The 23,800-nt window shown below is 35.4% G+C and overlaps 1 protein-coding gene across 1 annotated transcript in view; it reads right to left on the reverse strand.

The window, feature by feature from the left end:
* The window catches only part of IMMP2L (inner mitochondrial membrane peptidase subunit 2), a 425,745-nt gene extending 402,144 nt beyond the window's left edge, over nucleotides 1-23,601 (reverse strand). Inside the window, exons 1-3 of the mRNA XM_027682163.1 lie at nucleotides 23,545-23,601; nucleotides 16,276-16,413; nucleotides 9,898-10,001 (exon numbers count right to left, since the gene is read on the reverse strand). Coding sequence (XP_027537964.1) covers nucleotides 9,898-10,001; nucleotides 16,276-16,410 — 239 coding nt within the window. The 5' untranslated portion in view covers nucleotides 16,411-16,413; nucleotides 23,545-23,601. The remainder of the gene's footprint in view (nucleotides 1-9,897; nucleotides 10,002-16,275; nucleotides 16,414-23,544) is intronic.
* Nucleotides 23,602-23,800: the final 199 nt, after the last annotated feature.

The raw sequence follows: 23,800 nt of genomic DNA on the forward strand, positions 1-23,800 counted from the left end.
GGAAAAATCTATATTCTTCACAAGTTTTAAAAAGAAATCATAGCTCACCGTGAGGAAAATGTAGTTAACAACTAATTCTGTGGAAGCTATTCATATTTTAATCAGAAATGTGAAACCATCTCATCATAAGCTGTATGGAACAATGAATCTACATCTCTGATTCCATCTCATGGATTCAGGTAAGCTGTATCAATTAAGGATACAGAAAATAATTTGTAATCAAGTTTTCCCCTTTAATTTTAAACACTTTGAACTCAAGCAAAGTACAAACTAAAACAAATTTGCTGTGGAAAAAATACTACTGTCTGTGTCCTACAGGACTGAGGAACATACTGTGCATGATCGCGCATTTAAAAATCTTCCAACATTATCTCTTTACTAAGGTCAAACTCAGCACCAGTTTAAAAATAGATTGTTCTGAGGGTAAAGGGGATCTTATGCACACGCAAACATCACAGCAGGCCTTCTGGGTGTACAGGATGCTATTATCATTTGCTTGCTGACAACATACTTCCCTTTATATGGCAAGACCACACTTCTGTCATTACAGTTGCCCTAGTTCTTGAAACATCAAAGTTATTGTTCTGAGAATGCCACTAATTTATCCCTTAAAGCAAACATATAAACTAACAAATAGCACAAGAAATATCACTAGGTATCTCTTTTTCACCTTAAGATATACATCACTAATTACTGAAACCCTAAATGGCATTATGCTATGGATCATGGTTTTAAGAGAACAGTATTTTAAGTTTTCACTTCGACCTTTTTCCCTAGTCCAAATTTCTGCTTTTATACTAATTTTTTACATTTCACAAAGGTAGCCATAAAAAAAGATACCTACAATAGCAGGTAAAATCAGAGTTGAGTGGCTAGAGAGTAGCAGGCTAGACTATTCTGCTCCATATTGGCAGAAGACATGGGTCAAGTTCAAATCAATTTAAGTTCTACTTATGAAATAAATGAAAAAGATTCTTGTTGATTCTTCCTACACCAAGTCATTAAATTACAGACACGACATGAAAATTAGTATGTAACCCCTCGCTTTGCTTTCAGTTTTCTATCACATTAATTTTTTGCCTTCATTTTAGGTGTCTTTTAGCCTTTATTCCTGATTTTCAGTCAAAATGTTGACGCTGTCTTTTACGAATTAATATGGTCAGATTTAACTGAAAATTTAACAAGTGAGCAAACAATTGCTTATGTACTTTAATCAGGCTCCTCTTCTCACTTGGGAACTACTGTCCACATACATTTGCAAAGCATTCCCTTTACCATAGCATGTTAAACACGACCCAATCTTCAGATGTCTGCTTTCAGACTGCCACCCACACTACTGATTGTTTCACCAAACGCGTATGCCTGAATCTACTTGTTGTTTCTCCCTTAGAGAATTTGCAATCTAGTTATAAAATTCAAATGCAAACACACAATTCTATGTATGTTCAGCCATTAACATAACAGTTTTCAAATACATGACTAGGTGTTTTAGAAGCAGCTATATGACAAATATCACAACCACATCTACACATTAAGAGGATTTTAGAAAATCCACTTCCATGCTATTAAACAAATAAAAACCATCACAAACATACTGTAAAAATTAACTGGTAATGTTGAATTCTAACCTTGAAAGAGTATAGCCATTATGTCTCATGTCTTAAAAGGTCCAGTGCTGAAATTCCATTTGATTCAGACAAACAGAATAATTCAGGTTGGAAGGGACCTCTGAGAGTCATCTACTTCAGCTGCTGGCCAGAACATATGCAACTGGAAAGGCAGATCAAGGTGTTTGGGTTTTTGCTAGTGCAATTTTAATTAAGGATGGAGGTTTCATAGTCTCTTTCACTAATGACTTAGCCATTCTAATTCTGCACTTTTTTTCCCCCTTATAACTGGTTGGAATGCCCTTTGCTGCAATTGTGGCCATTGTCTCTTGTCTTTTTGCTATGGACCTCCAAGGACTTGACTTCATTTCTCTGTAGCTAATCAACAGATAAACAGACAAGAACATTAAGGTCCTCTTTCAGCTAAACAAATATATATGCATGTATTTAAAGCTAAATGTTGTTAAATTGCACTTGCCAAGAACAGATGATTGCACATTAAAAACAAACGTTACTTTCATGAATAGAGCCTTATATAATTTCCCTAGAAAATACAGTGATAATAAGGTTAATTATCATTTTAAACCTGATAATTTGCCATTCCCTTGCTTTTGCCTTTGCTAACAGGCTGAAAAAAACAGAAAACAAGGCCAAGACTGCTTATTACATGCAAAAATATTTATGTCCACAATATATTCAGTACAGGTCAAGACCCGTGGTTTTTCTTCCACCTTCACCAATTAGATTGGAAATAAATATTTTTCATGTGTAAGCAAAATTCACTTTGTCAGCATCTGTGTAGTTCATTGAAAGATTCCTAGAAGTAACATTCTGTAGCTAATATTTATTGCTCATAATACAACTGATTAAGCTGGCTAAGGGAAAGTTATTACTGAAAGATGCGAAGTGAGCTGTGGCAATGTTTAATTTATAATTTGTCCAAGAACACAATGTATGAAATATCCTGTAAAATAAAATACGTCCTCAGTATTTCCCAGATTGTAAACAAAATGAAAGCAGGCTAGACTAACATGTATTTAGATATGTTTTTGCGCAAACAGAAACAATTGGTTAATTGCTTATGTCCAGGACACATACGTATATCAAGCTTCATCTCTTCATAAAAATTACCACATTCTAGGTTTCAACCACGGCTGAATCATACTATAACATCCTACATATACTTCTCTGTTAAAGCTTTCATACTACTGCAGGTAGCAGAACTTAGCATTGGAATATGAAAGCCTTGATGCTAAGGAACTGAATCTCTTTGAAAGATAATGGTTTCATACAGAAAAGAAAAGGTAAGCTGATTTCCAGAGTTATTCTACAAAGAAAGATTTTTCATCACTCCCTCTCTTCCTAAATATAACACAAGTTCTTCATAATAGAAGGTGATATAGCATCTTTAGATACAAAATGTGCACCATTCATGATTCAAGTAAAGCAATAAGAAAGGTAAACTCTTAATCTAGTGAGAAGTTTATCTTGAACTGAATCTACTATTTCATGAATTCAGCACTCAGCATTTCATCAGTTCATGGAACCTAAGTTTAAGTACTTTGATTTGTTATCTTCCTTAGGAATCATAGTTGGTACATTGGTTTCCTTAAATCCTTTACCCTAAAGGGAAGGAAATTACTTACAACAAACTACCAGTTTATTTTCAGTTTAACAATTCTCTAAAGCACCAGGCTATCTGTTCAGGAGATTGAGTATACATTCAAAAATTATGGTCCATGTATATTTATCATAATCAAAAGTACACTTGATCTTAAGTGCAAGAATAACCATATGAATACCCATAACTTTTTTTATCCTATAGTATCACAGATGTTCTGTCTGAATTTACATAAGAAGGAGATGTCTAATCTGAATACCCTATAGAGGATGAGCATTGGAATTCCCTACCAGTTGCTGAAACAATTTTCCTGCCACTTCCAGCAACAAAATTGTGTAGCCTATGTCACTGACTTATAAAATCTTTCTTAGTTCTAGGTACCTAGAAGCAATGCCAGTCATAAATAACCAGTAATTACTTCTCAGCATTTGGAACTGTACTGAGAAAAAAATATATCAAATATTTTCCTATCAGAGTTGTCAAATTTTTTTAAGGTTAAAGAAAAAAAAGTTCAGGATAAATATACTGTTACCTTTCTGTATGTACACTGCAGCAAGCATTTCCATCATCAGATTCTGATAGAGCAAAGCATGTTCCTAGCATCTAATTTATAAATATTTCAAAAGGTAAAAGTGACATTTTTCTAAACCAAGGCAGGTTTCAAGCTCCTTTTGCTCAGCATGAGCTTCACAGGGCAGTCAACCATCATACTGCCAGGCAGACAGTTACAGGATCAGAGACAGCTTTCCGGCCAACCAAATCATGGCTGCAATTTCTGCAACATTCCAAGCAGCTGTCCAGTTAGACCCAGGACCTCCTACATACTATGACTGTCCATCATCTCGAACAGTAGAAAAAACTATTCTATGCCATTCCCTTTTCTGTTGAATTTCTATTGCACAGGTAAAAGTTATTTCATTTGTTGGAATAGATTTTTTATCTCTTCTTCATATGCCTGATCACTAAAAAGTGAAGTAAAAATAATCAAACTAATTAGTTAATTTTGTTTTGAGATTGAAAATTACTGTTGACATTCCTCCTACAGCAGAACATAGGTCCTCCTTATATACTAATTAGCTGCTAACACCTAATCATCTCACAATTTAAAGATCACAACATAACCAGTTTTTCTCCCATCTTTCTCACTTTCCAAAGAATCAGAGGTACATATATTTGTATGAAACTTCAAATTAACTTGTTTTTATTATTCATATTCTAACCTAGCTGAGTTGCAATATACCCATAACTTGCAGTTATTCCAGTGTCAATACACATGGGCCAAGAAGCAAAATACTTAAAAAAAGGAGGACATATCTGTAGATTATCCTGTATAGAACAGCTTTAATTTTTACGCAACTGAATTGTTATTGACGTGGGCGAGATCGTAATTTCCCTCCACTTTCGCTAGAATATGTCTCAGTGAAATTTTATGCTACTTTCCTCAGCAGTAAATTCAACCAGACTGTGCATCTGATTTTTTTGTCAAGCCCCTCAATGCTGCATTTTAAATGAAACACAAAGACCATATGCAGAGGAAAAAAAGAAAAAAAAGGAAAAAACCCAAACCAAACAACAATACCACCACAAACAGAAAAATAGAAACAAACCAACCAAAAAAACCCAACCCACAACTACCAGCAAAAGACACAGCAATACTGATTTATAGTTTTTCAAAGTTGCACCCTTCAGCCATGGTAAGAATAATGCCTCACACAGGAATATAGGAAATTATCTTATGAGCAGTCATTAAGATTAAACTGTTTATTAACTAACAGGAATTCACATTTTAAACAGAATTTCTGATGACTACCCTGATGTCCAATTTCTTCATGGGATTCTAACCAGAATAAAAATAAAAACATTATTCAGATAATGGTCTGTTATCTCAACATTTCCCTTTAGAGCCAAAATTACTGATCTTATAGCAAGGTTCTAGATACACTTATACCCTATCAAGTTCCTGATGTAATTTAATAATTTTATGCGACATACATTGCTGTGACAGAATGACAATTTCTTCTTATTATTTCATTAACAACTCACCACTGAATTACATCAGCTTACATTAGTAGGGTTCATGTCTAGTTCCTTCCAACAAGCTTAACTTGATAAACAATAAAGTGGTTTTAGTAAACTTGCAATGTAGTATTCTAATGGATACTGTAATAAATATTTAGCAAGCAACAACTAGTTTCTTAATTCAACAGTAAGGTACTTAATTAAATAGAAAGACCGATGAAATCAACATCAACTAGAACATGAAGTTCTCACTGGTACTACTTACAACGTTATAGTAGTTTCCCAATCAACCAACACCTCTTTCACAAATGGCCTAGGCTACCTAACTGACTTCCACATCATTAACTTTTTCAAAATAAAATATCATTATGTTTAACTGTAATTTGACCACTAAAGAACCTGTAAGCCATAACATCTGTATATGTTACTTTTTGGCCTAAAGAGTCTAGCCAGACCCTTTCCAGCAGTGATTCTTGCAATCAGATCTTCCTACTTATATCCATAGACTTTAAATCAACTAACCATAACTTTAACTGCAACAAGTTCTTTCCTCCACAACTGCTCAGTTTCCACAGTATTACAATAATTGCCTACTTAAACCCATCCTGAGCACTTCATAATAAAACCAAGGATCATGTAGAGTATCTGAAAAGTTTCCTTAGAAAATGGATTTTGCTTCCTTTATAAGTAGAAGATGCAAGTCTTTCTTCCATGAACAGTATTAACACACACATATAATATGATATCTACACTAAAAATAAATTGTAACACAGATAACAAAACGAGAACTACATATTTGATTTTTATCAGGAAAAGACATGAGAGGTTTCTTTCCCACTAAAAGAACAGAATAGGGAAAGATTTTCTGAGGTCGCTGAGGAACAGAAACTCAAGTGATTATTTAGCTTCTGTGTCAGCACAACCTCCTTTGCAGTGTCCTGCCTGCCAGAAGACAGATGACTTGGTACAGAGACCTAAGTACAAACAAAAATAGAATAGAAATTGGAAGACTTAAGAAGGTCAAGCAGAGGTATTCGTAAAAGGTTGTCCAGAAAGAAGCTTTCTTAAAAATAATACAAGAACCATTAAATGTCCATTCACATTACATCTATCAGAATTTAGTGGAAAGTCTTTTATAATTACAACCACAAATTCAACGCAGTTCCTTCAGTAAGTACCTTCTTACTGATATTTATTTTACTAGGCTAGTCTCAAGAATGAAATTCCAATTAGTGATCTTTTAAGAATAGTATGTATTCAGTTTTCACCATTAGAGAACTCTTTTTTTTTTATCAACTAAACAGGACTAGATTTCTTCAAAAATGGGATTATTCAGATTTGTACGTATTGGCTGAAACACATCACAGAATATCGTCAACACAATTATCTTTTCCAGTTCTTGTTTCTGAACGAGTGCCAGTGAGGGACACAGCCACAGAAACAACCTCACATGCAGTGCTCCAATTCTTCCTCCAGAATGCTGATCTGCACTGGATTTTTCAAAGATCAAACACACATAGCCTTACACAAAAATGCTTAGCAGTTTACGTGAAGTAAGGGAGTTTACTGAAAGGTCTGAGCATAATCTTACAGTCAGAGGAAGCACTGACAGAAACCACTTTATATCCCTCATAAGGATAATAAAGATAGGAGATAGAAAGTATGCTTTTTTTTTTTCAATGTCAAGGAAATTTCTATAAAGTTGGCTTTGTACTTAAAGCAATTACACTTCTATATGAGAACTCACAAGAAGCTGACAAAATATGCAACATTTATTTCCTTGTTTTTAAACATACTGCCCATTTTCATTTAGCTATTATAGTTCAAACCTCTAAAAGCATGTTACCACTCAGAATGTATAGAACAAACACCACTAGTTGTCATTTTTTTTCCAGATTAAATTACCATAGCTATTTTTATTTGACAAATGAGAACACATTATACATTAGAAATCTACATTAGAAATGGAGGGACACCTGGAACTTACCCAGCAAGTAGGTTCCTGCTCTCAGTCACACCTTGGAGAAGGTGTTCTCTCTATTACAGACAAAACTCAAACTCTAAATTAACCTCTAATTTTTAATCTCCAGGTTAAAATTTGCATCTGGGAATATTTACAACCCTGAAATTTCATCACTCGAAAATCTAACAACATAATTTATACTCCAGTCATTGTTAACTCCTTTGTTAAGAACCTATTAACCAATTAAGGAACAAGATAATTTCCAAACTTCTATTTATTTAAGAAAACATATTAAAGGTTGGAATTGATACTGTTGTGTCTTCAATTCAAAAACTTACCCAAATTTTGTCACATCAATAAAATACCCATTCTACATACACATGCTGATTTGCAATATTCTACATGTTGCACCAACTTTTTTCTATATTAAGAAAAAAAGTTTTGGAATAAAAAGAGGGCATGATTTTACAATCAGGACACAGGGTTTTCCATAAAGACAACCACAATGAATTCTAGATCTAGAAATCACTCTTCAGCAGCATCTTTTTATAACAATGCCTGCATTTCTGCACAGTAGAAACCAAATTACATACACGTAAATTGGTGAAAATGTCCATTAATCCACAATAGAAGAGCACTATCTCCACAAGTACCGGAAATTGCTGTTGCAGCACATATTCCTGAGGAACCCGGAACAGCCTACAATGTGATGCACAGTGCTACAGCTACATATCTATCTGCCTATCTCAGTCACATCAACACTTTCTCAACTGGATTTCTGAAGGAATAGAAAAAGCAGCAGCTGGTGGGAGACCGACCTTCCCTGTTCATGCATTAGCTAAATCAGCCAATTCCTCTGAGGACGACCAAGTAAAATTCATGCATACATGTAGGATATCTATTCACCAGTGAGTTACAGGAATCATAGGTAAATAATCAAAATGAAAGTATTAACCTGTTTACACAATAAAAGCCTCATTTAGCAAAATTAAGTCTCAAAAACTCACGAGTACAAAATCACATTCAGCTACTATATCCTGCAAGCCTTTACAACATAAAACAATTAAAAACTTTAAAATACAATATTAGGCCAAAGATGATTCTAACAAACCCATATCATGAATTACTTACCTTAAAAGTTGTTACGGATATAAAAAATATCCTTCAATATTTTCATACCAGAACTATTCAATAGATTATATTTACATTGCTTAACTTTCTTTGTATTGATCTTAAAGTCCTTTTTGAATTCTCTAATCTGATTATTCAATATACTTCCCAAAGACTAAGAAAAACTTCAGTACTGTGCATAAATGCAACGTGATTTCTTCCATATGAGTGTACATAAACTTCACGATTGCCTTAGAGATAAGGCAAAATTTTCCAAATATACCAAAAAACCCACAGTATCTAAAAGACCAGTTATCATGCTCAAACATACAGCAAAGTGAAAGCAGTCAATGCAGACATCTCAGATGAAATCACAAACAATCAAAAAGTATAACAAGAATGAAACTGCTAATTCTGTTTTCTGATCAGACAACATGCTCATTTTCTGTTCAGTCTATTAATTACTAATCAGTTACATTGACTGGTTTAAACGATCACCAGAGCATGACTTGGGCAGAGGGATGCCCACACAGGCAGAATCAGATGTCACAATTAAATGACCTGAAATCAGAGTCCTTTTGCAATATTAGGTGTTGCAAACCTGAAAAAATTCATATCTGTAGCTAGACCATTTACAGAAAATTTTACATTACCGACAAGAAGACAGATCACAATGTAAATTTTAAGTGTCTAACAAAAGAAGAATATGTGAGAAGGTTGGCTTTAAGAGCTGGTAGCAAAAATTGTCTTACAAATTACCACTACAGTGAAGACAGGCAAAAAAAAAGGGAAAATTAAAAGAGATATATGACAAAAAGGAAGCCAGATAATATAGCTTCCAAAGACATTTCTGTTATAATCTACACATTATGCATTTCACTTAGAAAACTAAAACCTTAAGCTTAAACTATCCAAGCATGTAGTACAAGTATGTATTATATCACTGTGTTGGTTATGCACACTTTGACATTCCATTTCTATATTATATTAAGGTTGAAATGGAGTTTCTGTCCTCTGTTAGTCTTGAATATTTTCAACAGTGAAACACTGCCACCTTTTGACTTGATACACAGACCTCCCCACTGTAAATGCAGGATTGGTTTTTTTGCTCCATCTCTCCATTAGGGAGGTGGTTGAATTCTTGTGATCTTATCTAAAATTTTATTCAGTAAACATATTTCTCCAGGAAAAAAAAATATGAGTTGATAAAGAAAGACTATATTTCTCAAAAATATGAGTGTGTAGCCAAACAACTTTAAAGGAATATTCCATTAAGCCACAATGTTTTATCTATTTTCTCTCTTTATCTCATAACTCTTTGTTCTTGGCAGTATACATATATGGTATACATATATGCTGTATCACATAATATCTTGCACAGTATTCCTTTCTAATAAAACTTGGTAATGCATTCTTTGAACATCTGAGTTTTGAAAATGGATGACAGGAATAACAATAATGTGTTATCAAAAATGTTATATTCCTTGCTCATATATATACTTACATGATTCTAGATTAAATACTGATGGTTCAACATCTACATAAGCACGTTTCAAAATGTATGCAAAATTACTTACACCAATGACACAATATCCCCACGTTGTACGTCATAATTTCGAATGCTCCAGTGGTTTAAGAGCACTACATCAGATGCTTGTCTTCCCCCAGGATTCAAAGAAGGCTGAAAGAGGGGGAGAAAAAAGCCCCAATCATCTTTAGATCTACATTTCCTTTATGGATTTTCCACCTAACTCTCATTCCACCAACAGGTAAAATCCATTAAAATCAGTAAAAACATACCCACTTACTGTAAGAGGCCAGGAATCTGTTGTATTATGGGAAATATATTTCTTTATTAAATGACATATTAAATATAATTAATTTCTGACAAACTGTACTTCATATTTTTTAGTGCACGACTGCATGTAAATTGAATTACAAAGGATAAATACTTATGGGAAGCCTGATGAAAAGAAGAGATTGCCTTTAGTGCTTATCATTTAATATTAAAATCAAAGGAGAACCAAGAACACTAATTCCCAGAAAGAAAAAAAGCAACAATTTTTTTGCTGGCATCTTACTGCTTATACAAGCATAATGCACTAAAGATTAAATATGTACTTATAACAATACTAATTCCAGCATCCTTTGCAAAGGGAAAAAACAAACCCTACACCTACAGCATGCACTGACAGTAAATGTGGGCCTTCCATAACAGGATAAATAGGACCTTGAACTCTCACAGAACCACATATAGAAACGAGACTGGTCACTAAACTCAGTATTAAAATAGCCAAGTAATTAATGAGTAGAAAGTATTAGGAGGTATGTAGAACCACACATAATTATTTTGTGGGATGTGATACAAAACCAGGGTAGCTGGTAAACACTGGCTCCAAGTTAACCCATAGGAAATGTCAGAGGAAGGAAGCAGCCCATCACAGTACTGTCTGCATTTAGTTTTGCAGAGCTCATTTCAATAAAAATACTCCTTTTTACTAGATAGAAAGTATTTAAGAGTATTCCAGGCTAAAGTCTTCTGATAGCTTATTTCTCAGTAAGCTTTTTCAGTCTCTTCAAATACAATTAGAGTATCTCCAAGTTGGACAGCAGATGACCTCTAATTTAGATTCTAGAGTTAGGTGACATATGCAATAAAACAGAGTATTGAGATTAGGCAGCCCCTCATTTGTCAGTATGAGAGCTGCAACATTAGCTAATATTTTTTTGGTGGTTGTTTTTTGTTTGTTTGTTCATTTGTTTTGTAGAAGAGGGTTTTAGGGCTCACCTTACAATCTAAATCTAACTTGGGCCTTCCCATGAACCACTAGACTTTCACTGCTGATATGCCCCTCCCCAGATTGATAGTACCTTTGATAAGCAAACCAGTTGAGAGACTGAAATGAACTGTTCTCAACACAAGTAATTACACAATGTTAAATTTAATTGTATTCTCATTCAGCAAAACTTTGTTCTTAAATACAGATGGTTAATTCAGAAGCAATTGGAAGTGCAGATTTCTCTTTGCTACAGTTTCTTCATATTTTCTTTGCTAACCTGATCAGTTGAAAAACATTTATCTCAAATCAGACTTATGAAAAAATTGCTTTTCAAGGTGCAAGAGGAAGTACTGTGCTGGGGTCCTCAGTAGGTGTAATTCAAATGAACAGTAAGCAATATGATAGGTCAAAAGAATAAATGTGTTGGGGGAGGGGGAGGGATATGACACAATGTGTTTATTTCAACAGCAAACAAGGCTAGTTACATTTTGAGCTGTGGACTATGGGCAAGTTTCTAGTCAAGGAAGTCTGCAGATCAAAGCAGAACACCTGGTTTAAGTCTAAGCTATAAACATATTAACACTGATCGTTATTTTATCTACCAGACTCTAAGCACTGCAAAAACCAGATAAATGAAAACCAGAAGCTAAGTAGCAGATATTTGATTAATAGTTTTTAATCAGGATTTCCAAAATCATTTACCACCTTTATAGCATTTTCCACCAAAGGATTGTTTATTTACATACAAATGATCTTCATACAAATTCATTAGCAATTCACAGTCATACTCATTTTGCTAAATGCAGGCAGATATGGGCCAGAAGCTAACAGTACTAAATATAAGGCAGAGACTAATCTTACAAAGAAGGAATCATACATATAGGATATTCTCACATAGTAAACTCCCTAGTATTCAAAAGTATCTATCCTAAGGGGCCAAAAGGATGAAACAAATTGAAATTTTAAAACCATTGTTTCAAAAGATGATGTATTTCACAGCTGATATTTAGAAAAGATCTACATGACTGTTCACAGACTTTTCCTCTCAAATAAATCTATATGAACTACATCTTACAGAGAAATACACCAGGTAGGTACAGTATTGCCCTAGTTGGGTTGTTGCAGCTGGCTCCTACTGTTTTCTGTATTTAAACAAAGGGAATGCCTTAGAATTGAAATACATTTAGATATTACATAATCTTTCTTACTAAATGCATTAAAAATGCATTTTTAACAATAGCTAACGTGGCTTTGACACACAGGGTGGATATCCAACTCATTATACATTATGTTTGAGAAATGTATGACAGTGTTGGGCTTTTCTTTCTGACAAAACAACCTGACAAATGCACAGACAAAAATACAGTTTTGTTAGAAGAAATTTAAGGAAAACTAAGAGACTTTCATTTCACATCAACCATTACTTTTATCTTTTACAAAAAAGAAAATCTAAATGCTTCAGCAAGCCTTTCTCTATTGTAAATTACAAAAATTGGATTCTACAGCAAAAAGTATAGAAATAACACAACTTATTCCTCATGATATTTTTACTACTAGTAAGGTTTCAGGTCTAGCAAAACCAAAATACAGCTTCTCAAAGAGAGTCAACAAATAGGCTCACAAGGCTTCTTTATAAGAAACAAAATAATACAGAGACCTCTTCCTTCTTCTAGCTTGAAGCATTATGACTTCTTTGCTCAAGTTCTTGGCATAACAGCCTGCTACAAATGAGACACACAGGTCTTAATTTAAACTGTGGTGCAGAAGCCACAAATCATTCACTCTTTCTAATCACTAACTAATCTAATGCTAAAAGCATGCAAATTGAGATCCCCAGCCATGTGATGAAGCCTCATAGGACATAAGGTTCTATAAGCAGGAGGATAAAAACATGCCCTTTTACTATAAATAATTATTAACTTGGTAGGTTTTATGTCACTAGTGATGGTCACAACTTATTTGCTTGAAGCTTGGGGAACATAAAGAATATTCACATGAGTTTACAGGCTTAGGTACAATAATCCTAATAATAAAGTTAGGAGAAACTGCCACAGGATAATTACAACTGCTATTATGCATAATGGAATAGAACATTCAATAATGTTTGCTGTGGAAACAAGTGTGCTTTGTCAGAGACCACTACTCAAGCCACTTGCTATAATCCTTGGTATTGAACTGTTTGCAACAGAACTTTCACATTAAGCTGCACATATGCTGTCATCTTTCATCTCTGTTTCACTTGAAAACAGTCCATTTGATTTAAGGAATTTACAAATTTATATATCCATAGAGAGTTCCTTTTCCACATCAATATGTATGAAGAGTTCACAATAGCAGACAAGCAATGAAACTCAATAAAAAAAATTACATAAATCAATACCAAGATGGCCACATAATAACAAACATTTTAAAGTATACAGCCAGCACTACAAGAAGAGTCACACAAAAAATCCACAACAAGCAATTAAGAAATCTTATTACCAGTTATTTTTTGCACTTATAGTCTATGTTGTAAACAGATTACAACTCACTTGAAACTCACTATTAACAGAATGGTAGATGAGCACATCTATCTGTAAAATCCTAAGCAACAAAACCACCTCATGTGAGGATTAAAAAAACCCAGTAATTTCAAAAATAGAAAAGGAAATGACACAATTAAAAAATGTTAAAATTATAAAATGCAATAGTTCACTGTTATTCCCTATAGGCTAGGGTTAATACACATATACACTGAAGTCAGTACAAGTGAAAGAATTGTGACTGAAATGAATTATGACTGAAAGCACTGTAGAAACAGAATCAGCTTGAGACAATGAAATGCATGAAGTCTGTCTTAATTGACTGGGAATAAATCAGAAAATTTGTATTTTCATTAGAAGCTTTATTCAGCATGCTTGTTAGGGTGTCAAAGTATTACCATCATCAGTAACTACGAAGCGGCAGTAAGGCTGGTTCAAAACAAAAAGATAGTGAGGGGGGAGACAGAGCACAACAGGGAACAAGAGCAGGAGAGTGTGTGGGACACGGAGAGATTTATTTCTTGCTTCTTCACAAAACTTTTAATTTCAGGCCCAGCAGGAATCACAATGATGAGTACACAAAACCAGCTAGACATTTTAGAGGTCTATTACAAACAATTCTTGCAAATCTTACTGTGATATCTTCAAATTGAGACAATAAGGTATCATTGGAAGCATGTGATTGAAGGATAGATGACTACAAACTGACTGAACTTCACCTGCCGTCATACCCATACCTTTCAGATACATTCAGTATAGATCACTTTCCAAAGAACACAGTAAACAGACAGAATTGCAACATGATGACCAGTACTCCTTTAAGCTACTCTGCAAGAGAGGGTTATATTCCTTATAATTATGCCCCTGTCAGACTTGCTTAAATGTCTAATAAATCTTGGCAAAGAAATTAGTATCTTATTAAAAGCACTAGGATTTTTTTTTTTTTTTGTAATCTGGAAAACATCCATATGCATAGAAGTTTGTTTTAAACTTCTATTTCAGTGCTACAGTCCAGAATAAAACCAGAGAATTTTACAGACACTGAGATGTCAGTAAAATTACAAATGTCAGTTTTCAAGCTAGCCATACTTCAATCAACAGAGGTAATGTTTAGTCAACAGACACAGCAAGGGAAGAGCTTCAATTTTAATCACCCAGTGAATAGACATTGCTTTCCCTAGCCACTACAGAGAGCATATCCTTCTTTGTCAGGTTGAATAAATCTGAGCAAATAACTGTAGGGTTTTCCAAATCTTCCATGGATAAACCATAGTTAATGATATGCCCTTCAAGTGACTAGAGAAGCAACACTCCAGAACAACACCAAACTAAACAAAACAACTGCCCAACACCTGGGACTTTGACTTTCACAAAAATGTAGAACTGAGGTATTGACCAGAGGGGCTCAATAGCTTGTGGAGAGGGAAAATCTAAAAAATTTTTTTCCAGTTACTGAGGTAAAACTATCAAGCAAGAACAGATGTCAAACAGACCACTAGATCACAGACAGAAAAGAACAAACAATGAAAGGCATTGTGGCATGCTAAAGAAACAACACCTCAAAATTTAAATGTTCAGGTCATGCTCACCAGTAGCAAAAAGCAACAAAACCCAAACAAACAAAAACATAAAACCAAAATCAGAAAATCCAATATGCATCTACATCTTGAATGTTTCATTCAGATCTCCACATGTTTTTTACAGCATTAAACACAAATCAGTCAAGTCCAGGATCTAGCTTAAGTTTTGTCTGTGTAAATACTGCACAATTCAAACTCCAGCAGCTGGTCTTGATTGCTATGAAACCTCTCTTCAAGGTTCTGAGCTTATCCAGATAATCAGAAAAGAGAGCTTGACATCCAAGATCAGAATTCTTAGTCTCTGCTATTTTCAATGTTGCATGATTGGAACAAAATATATTACGGTTATCAGTGGTGATGAACAGCAATGCACACTGCTTATGACTTAAAATGCAAAGCAACAATACAGTTGGCTACAGTAAAACATATCTTTTTCAAGTTCCAAAACCAGAGGAAAAGTAGCTGTTCAGTATCATGAGTATTTATTGTCTAAATGTTACACAGGCTATTTATAATTATTTGCTTACACTGTATAAACATTCAGTACAACCAGAATACACTGAACTGATACCTATGTCCTGATAAGCATGTATTAATATATGAATATTATATATTATTCATGCCACTTTCAGCATTCTTCACTGCAATGGTGCCATACATGTTCACTAGTAAGAGCAAGTACTACAAAAAACAGTTTTGCCTTACAGTTACTATAATGCAGCTACTAAAAATTAATAAAGCCTCTTTGTGAGTCATCAATCCCAAGAGACAAAAAGTATTGCTCCAAATATTTCTAAATGTCTAGGAAGGTATTAAAACAATATATCTTTATCACTACTTCTCCATACTACTTATTCCTTTTACTGAGACAGAATTTTGGGAAGTTTTCTTCTCAAAAGATTTTCTTTCATATCACAAAAGTATTTGTTTAACAAAGTAGAAATTAAACTATTTCATACTACAATGTTGTCATTTAATAACAATTGAGAAAAAGATTTTTTTTGCACCTTGCTACTGTCAGTGGAGAGTCACTTTTTAATTTCCTGAGAGACAAAAGATATTTCCAGCAATACCTGCATTGATGCTCCTTCCACCCTTGCGACGCAGGCAACTCTATCCAGGAAAGTCACAGTTACAGGAACAGCAACAAAGAAACCTTTTAAAAAGGCTTTAATGTATCTCTTCCCCAAACCCTGAGCCTGTGCCATAATCTGAAAAACATGAAGGGAAAAAAAACCTCAAATTTGAGGTAACGTCAACACGTAGCAATTTCAACAAGGACTATTAAGAATAAACTTATCTGTTAAGGTCTCACAGTGGAAAAAAAAAAGTGTGCACATGAGAAAGGAAAAAATCCCAAACAACTATAAATCTTCATCAGAATTTAAATGTCTATTCTACGGAACATCTTGATACTTGACATTTACCCTTTAGCTAATTTGAACATTTCTTGTGATCCTGTGCTAAATAATAACCAGATAAAATCTAACAATCCATTTTGGAAAAAAAATTATAAATTATTTTCTTTCCATACACTGATAATTATTAATTTCTGACCCCCAAAGATGGATTGTGTTAAATAAAGAAAGGTTATTTGCAACATACTAGCTTCTCTTTATTAAATACTTCCACACCTGAAGCATTTCAAATGCATCACTTCCACACTTGTGGTAACTGCAACATGCAAAATCAATTCAAATTGTCATATATATCAGAGGGACACACGGTAACACAATGAGTCCTTGTTCACGACTACATCACAAAGTTAAAAGCATACTGGCCGACTGGGCAGCTAAGTAATGACACATGGCATGATTCCACTCCAACTCGCCATGTATTATGCTATCTCCCATCTATTTATTTAATTCTTAACCACTGAATATGCTTGAAAAATACCTACAGACTACACTGAAACACAAGTTGTTTGACTGTATTAGTTATACCTCTGAAAAGCAAGCTGAATATCCAGATACTGCTGCCAAGGTACAAGACTATTTTACATAACTGAAGTTTTATTATAAGAAATCCTCCCTTTCACCTGTTGGCAATTGCCTTTTAAACTGCTGCTTCCACCTAATGAATCCCTTCTTATAACAAAATATTTTTAACACAAAGGTAAGTTACTACATGCCAGTATCTCACTGAACAGTGCACACATTTTTGCCAGGTCTACTTTGTAAGTTTTCCCCTCCATAAAGCATAGACAAGCATTTACCATTGGATAAGTGTGTGCACATGCAAAGTTGCCATGCCATTGACACAACAGTTCACCACCCAGCTGCCAGTAAATGGAAGGTTACCCATCATTCTTTCAGTATGAGGTGCTTCAAGTTGTCTTGCACTGCCACAGGGAAAGAGCTAGAACTTAAGCAGCAGAAAAGAAGTTTGCAGCATTATCTTCTATCAGTAACTCTACATGTGAAAGGATAATCTTCAACTGATAAACACTGTTTGATTAAAATCTGCAGTACTATCTTTTCTTACATTTTGGTGGTCTTAGGAGAAAAGAAGGGAAAAAAGTAATTATAAGCATTTACTGCAGTCACGGGAAAGAATTTAGGGTGGTAAAGGGTAGATACAACAAAGATCCTTAAAAGAAAAAAAATTCTGGTTGGAGTATTTGTTTATATATAAATAAAACATTAGATAGCTATTACTCCTGGAAATAATATTCTGCTCTTAGAAATTTATAAAACATCTGCAGATTTTAAGAGCATCATGTTTCTGGAGTGAAATTCTGAAATATAGTGCAGTATCTGGTTTATGTTGACAGCAGATTTAAATGCATGTCAGTGAAGCAAGCAAAGTATTGTTTGCTGAAAAAAATAAAATCCCCAACATATGTCTGGATCTCTGCCCAGTCAGTGACGCCCAACACTTTAAAGACAGAACAGAAACAAAAAACAGAAACAAAAAACCAACAAACCAAAAAAAAAAATCAAAAAAGCAGGAAAAAAACCTTATAGATTCATACACTTTTCAACATTTGTAAGTCACACTTGGTTTAGGGCATAAAACCCAATAAAACAGAATAATTCAGTAGAACTGAAAAACTTCAAAGCACCAACCTTGAAAAGTTGTTTAAAATGGCAACATGGACAAGAAAAATCCAAGCTCAAAAATGCTAGCACATAGCAGGTCAAAGCATTAAGAATTTCATATTGTGCAGCTCAGAGATTAAGGCAGATGGAGCACAGCATTATCTGGACTGAAGTATTTGGTGCACAAAAGGTCCAGGTATTATAATGAGCCTCTCGTGGGCACTACAACATATGGAGAAGAGATACTATTTAGATAGCTCTCTATGTATAAACTGTTTATTTTTTCTTACACTTGCCTGCACATTAGAAGACACTGTTTATCAAATAGCCTGCAGAAAATCACCAGGTAATTCAGAAAGCCCCAGGTTACAATATATTTGCAAACTTAGGTACTTAAAAATTACCCGCAGAAGTATGATAGGAAAAATAGCTGTAAAAACAAGGCATTAGCAGTCATCCACAAAGGAAATAGAACGGCCCCTGATGTGCTTCTACAAAAAGGTATGTGAGGGAACAGGAAGAAAGGAATTACAACCTATATGCAAAACACCTACCCTGCCAAGACTGCTACGTTTTTTTGAAATGACCTATTTGATCTTGTTCACAAATCAGTAACTACACTATATATAGTTCCATAATCCATTGAAATAACCAACTGTCAATCACGATATGCATTTTTCTATAAATCAATGGCACCACACTAGAATTCAGGCATATGCAGTTTGAAAATGAAGACTTTCATAATAGAAAATACTACAATACATGAATGAGCCCAATTTTGTTGCATCCTATGAAACATAAAACTGAGAACAAAAGCTTTTGGTTTAAGACTGGTCTAACTGGAAGACAAGGTTATACCTAGTCTAAAAACCACAATGAACAGGATGTTGCTCAGTATCAGAATTTGTGTGATATTTTTAGCATGTGGCCTTTCTACAACGTTTCATGATACAAGGTCTGAGCTAACTACTGCCATGCAGCCTGACTCATTTCCCACTTCAGTTGTACATTTCAATAACTTCTACATTACAGGGATTACTATAAGGGTACAAGTATGCAGACCTTTTAGTAAGCTGATTTAAATCACATAAATTTATCCAAGTAGAGGCTGATGCACAGATATGATGGTGATGAATGCCACAGAAGAATCAAAATAGACAAGCCCACATAAGTCTTCAGTTAAAATAATCAATATAGATCAGTGTATTTAAGTTTTCATTTAAAAATACTATCTAGTTCTAGAAGGATCTCTCATTTATCCTTCAATAAAGACAGCTTCATCCTGGTATTATTCCACCCTAGTGGTAACATATCTATTCCATTAATGTATTTATACTCTGTATTCAGGTTTTGCTCACCCTATTCCTCAATCATACTACTCTCTCTGTAACCCCTGGCACGCACACATTAAAGAATAGCACTCTATCGTGAATTTGGAAATGTCACAGGTCCTGGAAACAACTGCTGTATCATTGAAGCAACAAATCCTAACCTAATCAACTATTTCAGCAACTACACGTGTATGCTCTGTCGTTCTCTTTCTTCTAAGTCAGTCATTTTGTCCTGATGCCTAGATGTTTTGCTTGTTCCAAATACAAAGCAGCAGATTTTATTAGCTTCAACTCCATTTTGTACCATTTTTTATGCCTAAACTTGAATTAAAGCAATTACAATTTCCATGTAATAGCTCCCATCACTATGAAATATGTAGGATTTTTTTTCCAATATACCACAATAAAGAAAAACAACAATAAAAATCCACTTTTGTAATCTTCTCAGAGCTATAATATACAGAGAAGTTCTCAGAAGGAGAAAAAAACAGATCAACATAATGAGCTTTCAGGTCACAAACCAAATAAAAAAGCTTAAACCACAACACTCAGCAACATAATCTGTCACAGAATTATTACTGGAGGGAAAAAAATAAATTTAATATGGAACCGATCCTTCTTTTAATTTAATGTTATTACATCCCATCATTGGGATCTATCTCATGTACAAAGGCTCAGTTCACATGTTGGTTGTAACTGGAAAGAAATTCACATTACTACTCTTAAAAATTAATTTTGTGTCTCAAGTGTACAGATTTTACCCTCACGGACAATCTCGTACTTCCAAACAAAATATCTGACTCTTCAAACATAAAGAAAAATTTGAAGAAAACACAATTGTAGATCAAAGTTACACTCAGCAATCACATTAACAAAAAGTTCAGGAGGGAGAGTAATCAGCCACCCCTCAGTTCTGAGAAGTTATTCATGATTCCATTTTATACATACAAGCATCAAGAAAAAGAATTGCAATACAAAAAAAAAAAAAGTCAGTAATTGTTACAAATCAGATCTTTTCAGAGCACTTAAACTTTAGATGTAATGTTTAGTATGTTCCAAGTACCATCACACAGGTGACAGAGTATCAGTTCTTCTAACATAAAAGTTACAAGTTTTTTTTTTTACTCACGTTTCTACATCTTCAAATAACTAATAATCATTAATATATATTGCAAATAAAGGAAAGTACTAAATTACATCAATTTTGGAAATCACTTAAGAGAGCAACATAACAGGTATTTAATTAGCTTTTTACAACTGAAAGTCCTGTGTTGCTTTGAGCCTAAAGATTCAATGCATGTGAAGTTAATTTTATAAATTGATTTTAGGTGTTCTTTATTAACATATACTAGCTGCTGTTATGTTTTAGTCTTGAGTAGACTGTATAAATGAGCAGTTGCTTCAATACTCACTGAATTTGTAAATTATATTAACCGTAAACAATAGCATTACCTTTGAATTTAAGTGAATTTGCACATTTATATAGTCAGCTCTCTGGATTCTTTCCAGTACCATGAAACTGTCCTCTTAGTTGTGATTATCCAGAACCCAATTTAGGCAAAAACAACAACAAAAAAGGTTTTAACCACAACACATAACATTAAGTATTCACATAACATTCAATAAACAGCCTAAGAATAACAGCATTCAATTCTAAACATTAATATTGTCAGAAACAAATTCTTCTTAAAGCTTTTGCATTTGAGTTAAGACCAAGTACATTTAGTAGGGAACAGGGAAGTTTCTTCTAGCCTAATGGAAAATCAAATGAACACAAGAACAAATGAATACAAGAAACATTTGAAAGGTATTTTCAATTTTCAGCATATTTTATAAAAATAACTAGTTCTCCTTCAACTACTGTAAAGGCAGTTTTGTGCATGCTTGCTCAAAGCAGGAAAATTAGAACTGACTCCCCAACAATCCATTCCCATGAAATCATCCAGCAGTAAGGCTTGACGAACCAACTACTTACTATCTACTGTCTGTGCCATATCAATACACTAAATGTACAAACTAATACAGAAAATGTGCCTTCGAAAAATAACTTCCTTTATTTTAACAACTCAGGTTCTCCTGGAACATTAGAGGCCACTGTGGGACTTGTTAAGGGCATACCTAGTGTATTCTGTAACAATCATTCCCCACCATATTGATTTTGAGTCTGGGATTTGTGACAATTTCAACTGCCATATAAATTTCTCAGGTCTTGAGAATAAACAAAACAACTAAACAGCAAACATAAGGATACAGATTTCCAGAAATAGCTGAAATCTGTGGCACATTGGTCAACTTATAAAGTTTTCAATATAAAATTCCAACTATGACTGTGATTTGAATCTTAAAATTATTGTTCAAAATTATTAAAACTCCTATTCTCATGGATCTGGATACCACCCACTACTATACCATGTGTACAGTTATTTATCACCAATTCCAGAAGAAAATTAATTTCAGTAACAACATACAAGTTAAACAGAAGAATCTGTAATTTTGAAAGTAAATGAAATGGAAGACTCCCCGAAATCTCCCAAACAGAGTAGTTGAAAATGTTACATTTTTTCACAAAATGCACATGGATTCAGTTACAAAGCTGCATAATGGAAAAATCAAGCCTAATTCCGAAGTCTTTTAGAGAATTTATTTCATTCAACCCGAAAATCCCCAATACTTGTCTTCCAAGTACATTCTGTTTGTCTTCCAAGTATATTCTGTTGACAATTTCTATTTTCTTCCTAGTTGAACAATGAACAAGTACGTGTGACATATGCTTTTGGGGAAGAAAAAGAAAATAAAAATGTGCTGGTACAAGAAAGTTATTTAGAGGGATGTAAAGCAGCTTTCCTAGACCACTCAATTAATTCCAGTTCGACAGAACAGTAATGATGTGAAGAAAAAGAAAACAAAACTCAACAACAACAAAAAAACCCCTGCAATGGAATACCAGCTAATTAAAAGATTTTTACAAGGTTAGTCTACAGCTGCACTTTTTCTATCTAACCTTTTCACCGACTTCCAAAAAAATAATTTTCCTTTATAAAGGTAGGAACACCAGGACATATCTAGGAACTGGCTGAATCTCTTCAGCTTCAAGCATTGCAGCCTTTATACAGAGAAGCATTTAATTAAGAATAGATTGAAGGACAAGAACCAGATGCAGAAAAGCAGCCACTTTAAGACAAGTTGTGTCATTATAAACCAAAAAAAAAAATATTTCTCTCTCAGATGTTCATGATGTAGGGTAACAGGAAAGCCACTCCATCAGAATACTAGGTAACTGCCATTAACTGTGTTCATCATAGGGCACATATGAGATCTGACAGACATTCAATAAAGCAGGAAAATATGTTAAGTAAGAACTGCATCCAGTTCAGGACCAAGAGCAGTGCACAGCACAAGTCCCAGGTGCAGGACATAATGCCAGCGAACGAGAGCACAACCCCGGAATCGCTTCCCAGCCTGTTCCCCTGCACACGCTACACTTCCACCGGCACCGGGGCACGACCGTCTCCTGCACCGCCTCTGACAGGCAGAGGATGCGGAGAACAACGCTGCTTCTCACTGCTAGCTCTGCAAGTTTAATCCAGTCCCTTCGCCGTGGGCACTGGTACCTCGGTAATTTGAAAGAGAAAGAAGAGAACAGCCCTACACCCAGCACGCTGCCGGGAAGCTTCAGCGGCTGCCCGCGGGGAGCAGCGCTTCCGCCGCCGCGCGGGGACCCGCCCGTGGGGCGGCTCGGGCGGGCGGGGCAGGGGCGGGGCGGCAGAGAGCGCCCCGCGCGGGCTCACGGCCGGGCCCGCCGCGGGGCGCCTGTCGCTCCCCGCCACCTCACCCGAGCCCCGTCTCCCCCCGCCTGGCCCCGCTCCCCCCTCCACCAGCGTGCTCCCCCACCGCCTCCCCGCCCCAACTCTGCGAGGCTCTGAGCCCGCCCGGCTCCCATCGCTCCGCCCGGCCGCCTGTGCCCGCTTACCCTTTACTCCTTCCGCGGGGGGCGGGCCGCAGCCGCGCGGGTCACGTGGGGGGCCGGCGTGGGGCCCGTCGTGCTCCCGAGCGGCCGCCCCGGTCGGCCCTGAGGGGTCGCGGCTGTGGCTGCGGCGGTGCTCGGTTGTGCGGCCTGACAGGCTCACCTGGTGCCAGGCACGGAGCAGGCCCTCTGCTAAAATAATGTGCTTGATCTGGTCCTCTTTCAGCGCCTGTATTTACAGTTTGAGTGCCCAAGCGCATGA

Source organism: Neopelma chrysocephalum, unplaced genomic scaffold (assembly GCF_003984885.1).
Source record: "Neopelma chrysocephalum unplaced genomic scaffold, ASM398488v2 Primary Assembly neopelma1_62, whole genome shotgun sequence".
Lineage (NCBI taxonomy): Eukaryota > Metazoa > Chordata > Aves > Passeriformes > Pipridae > Neopelma > Neopelma chrysocephalum.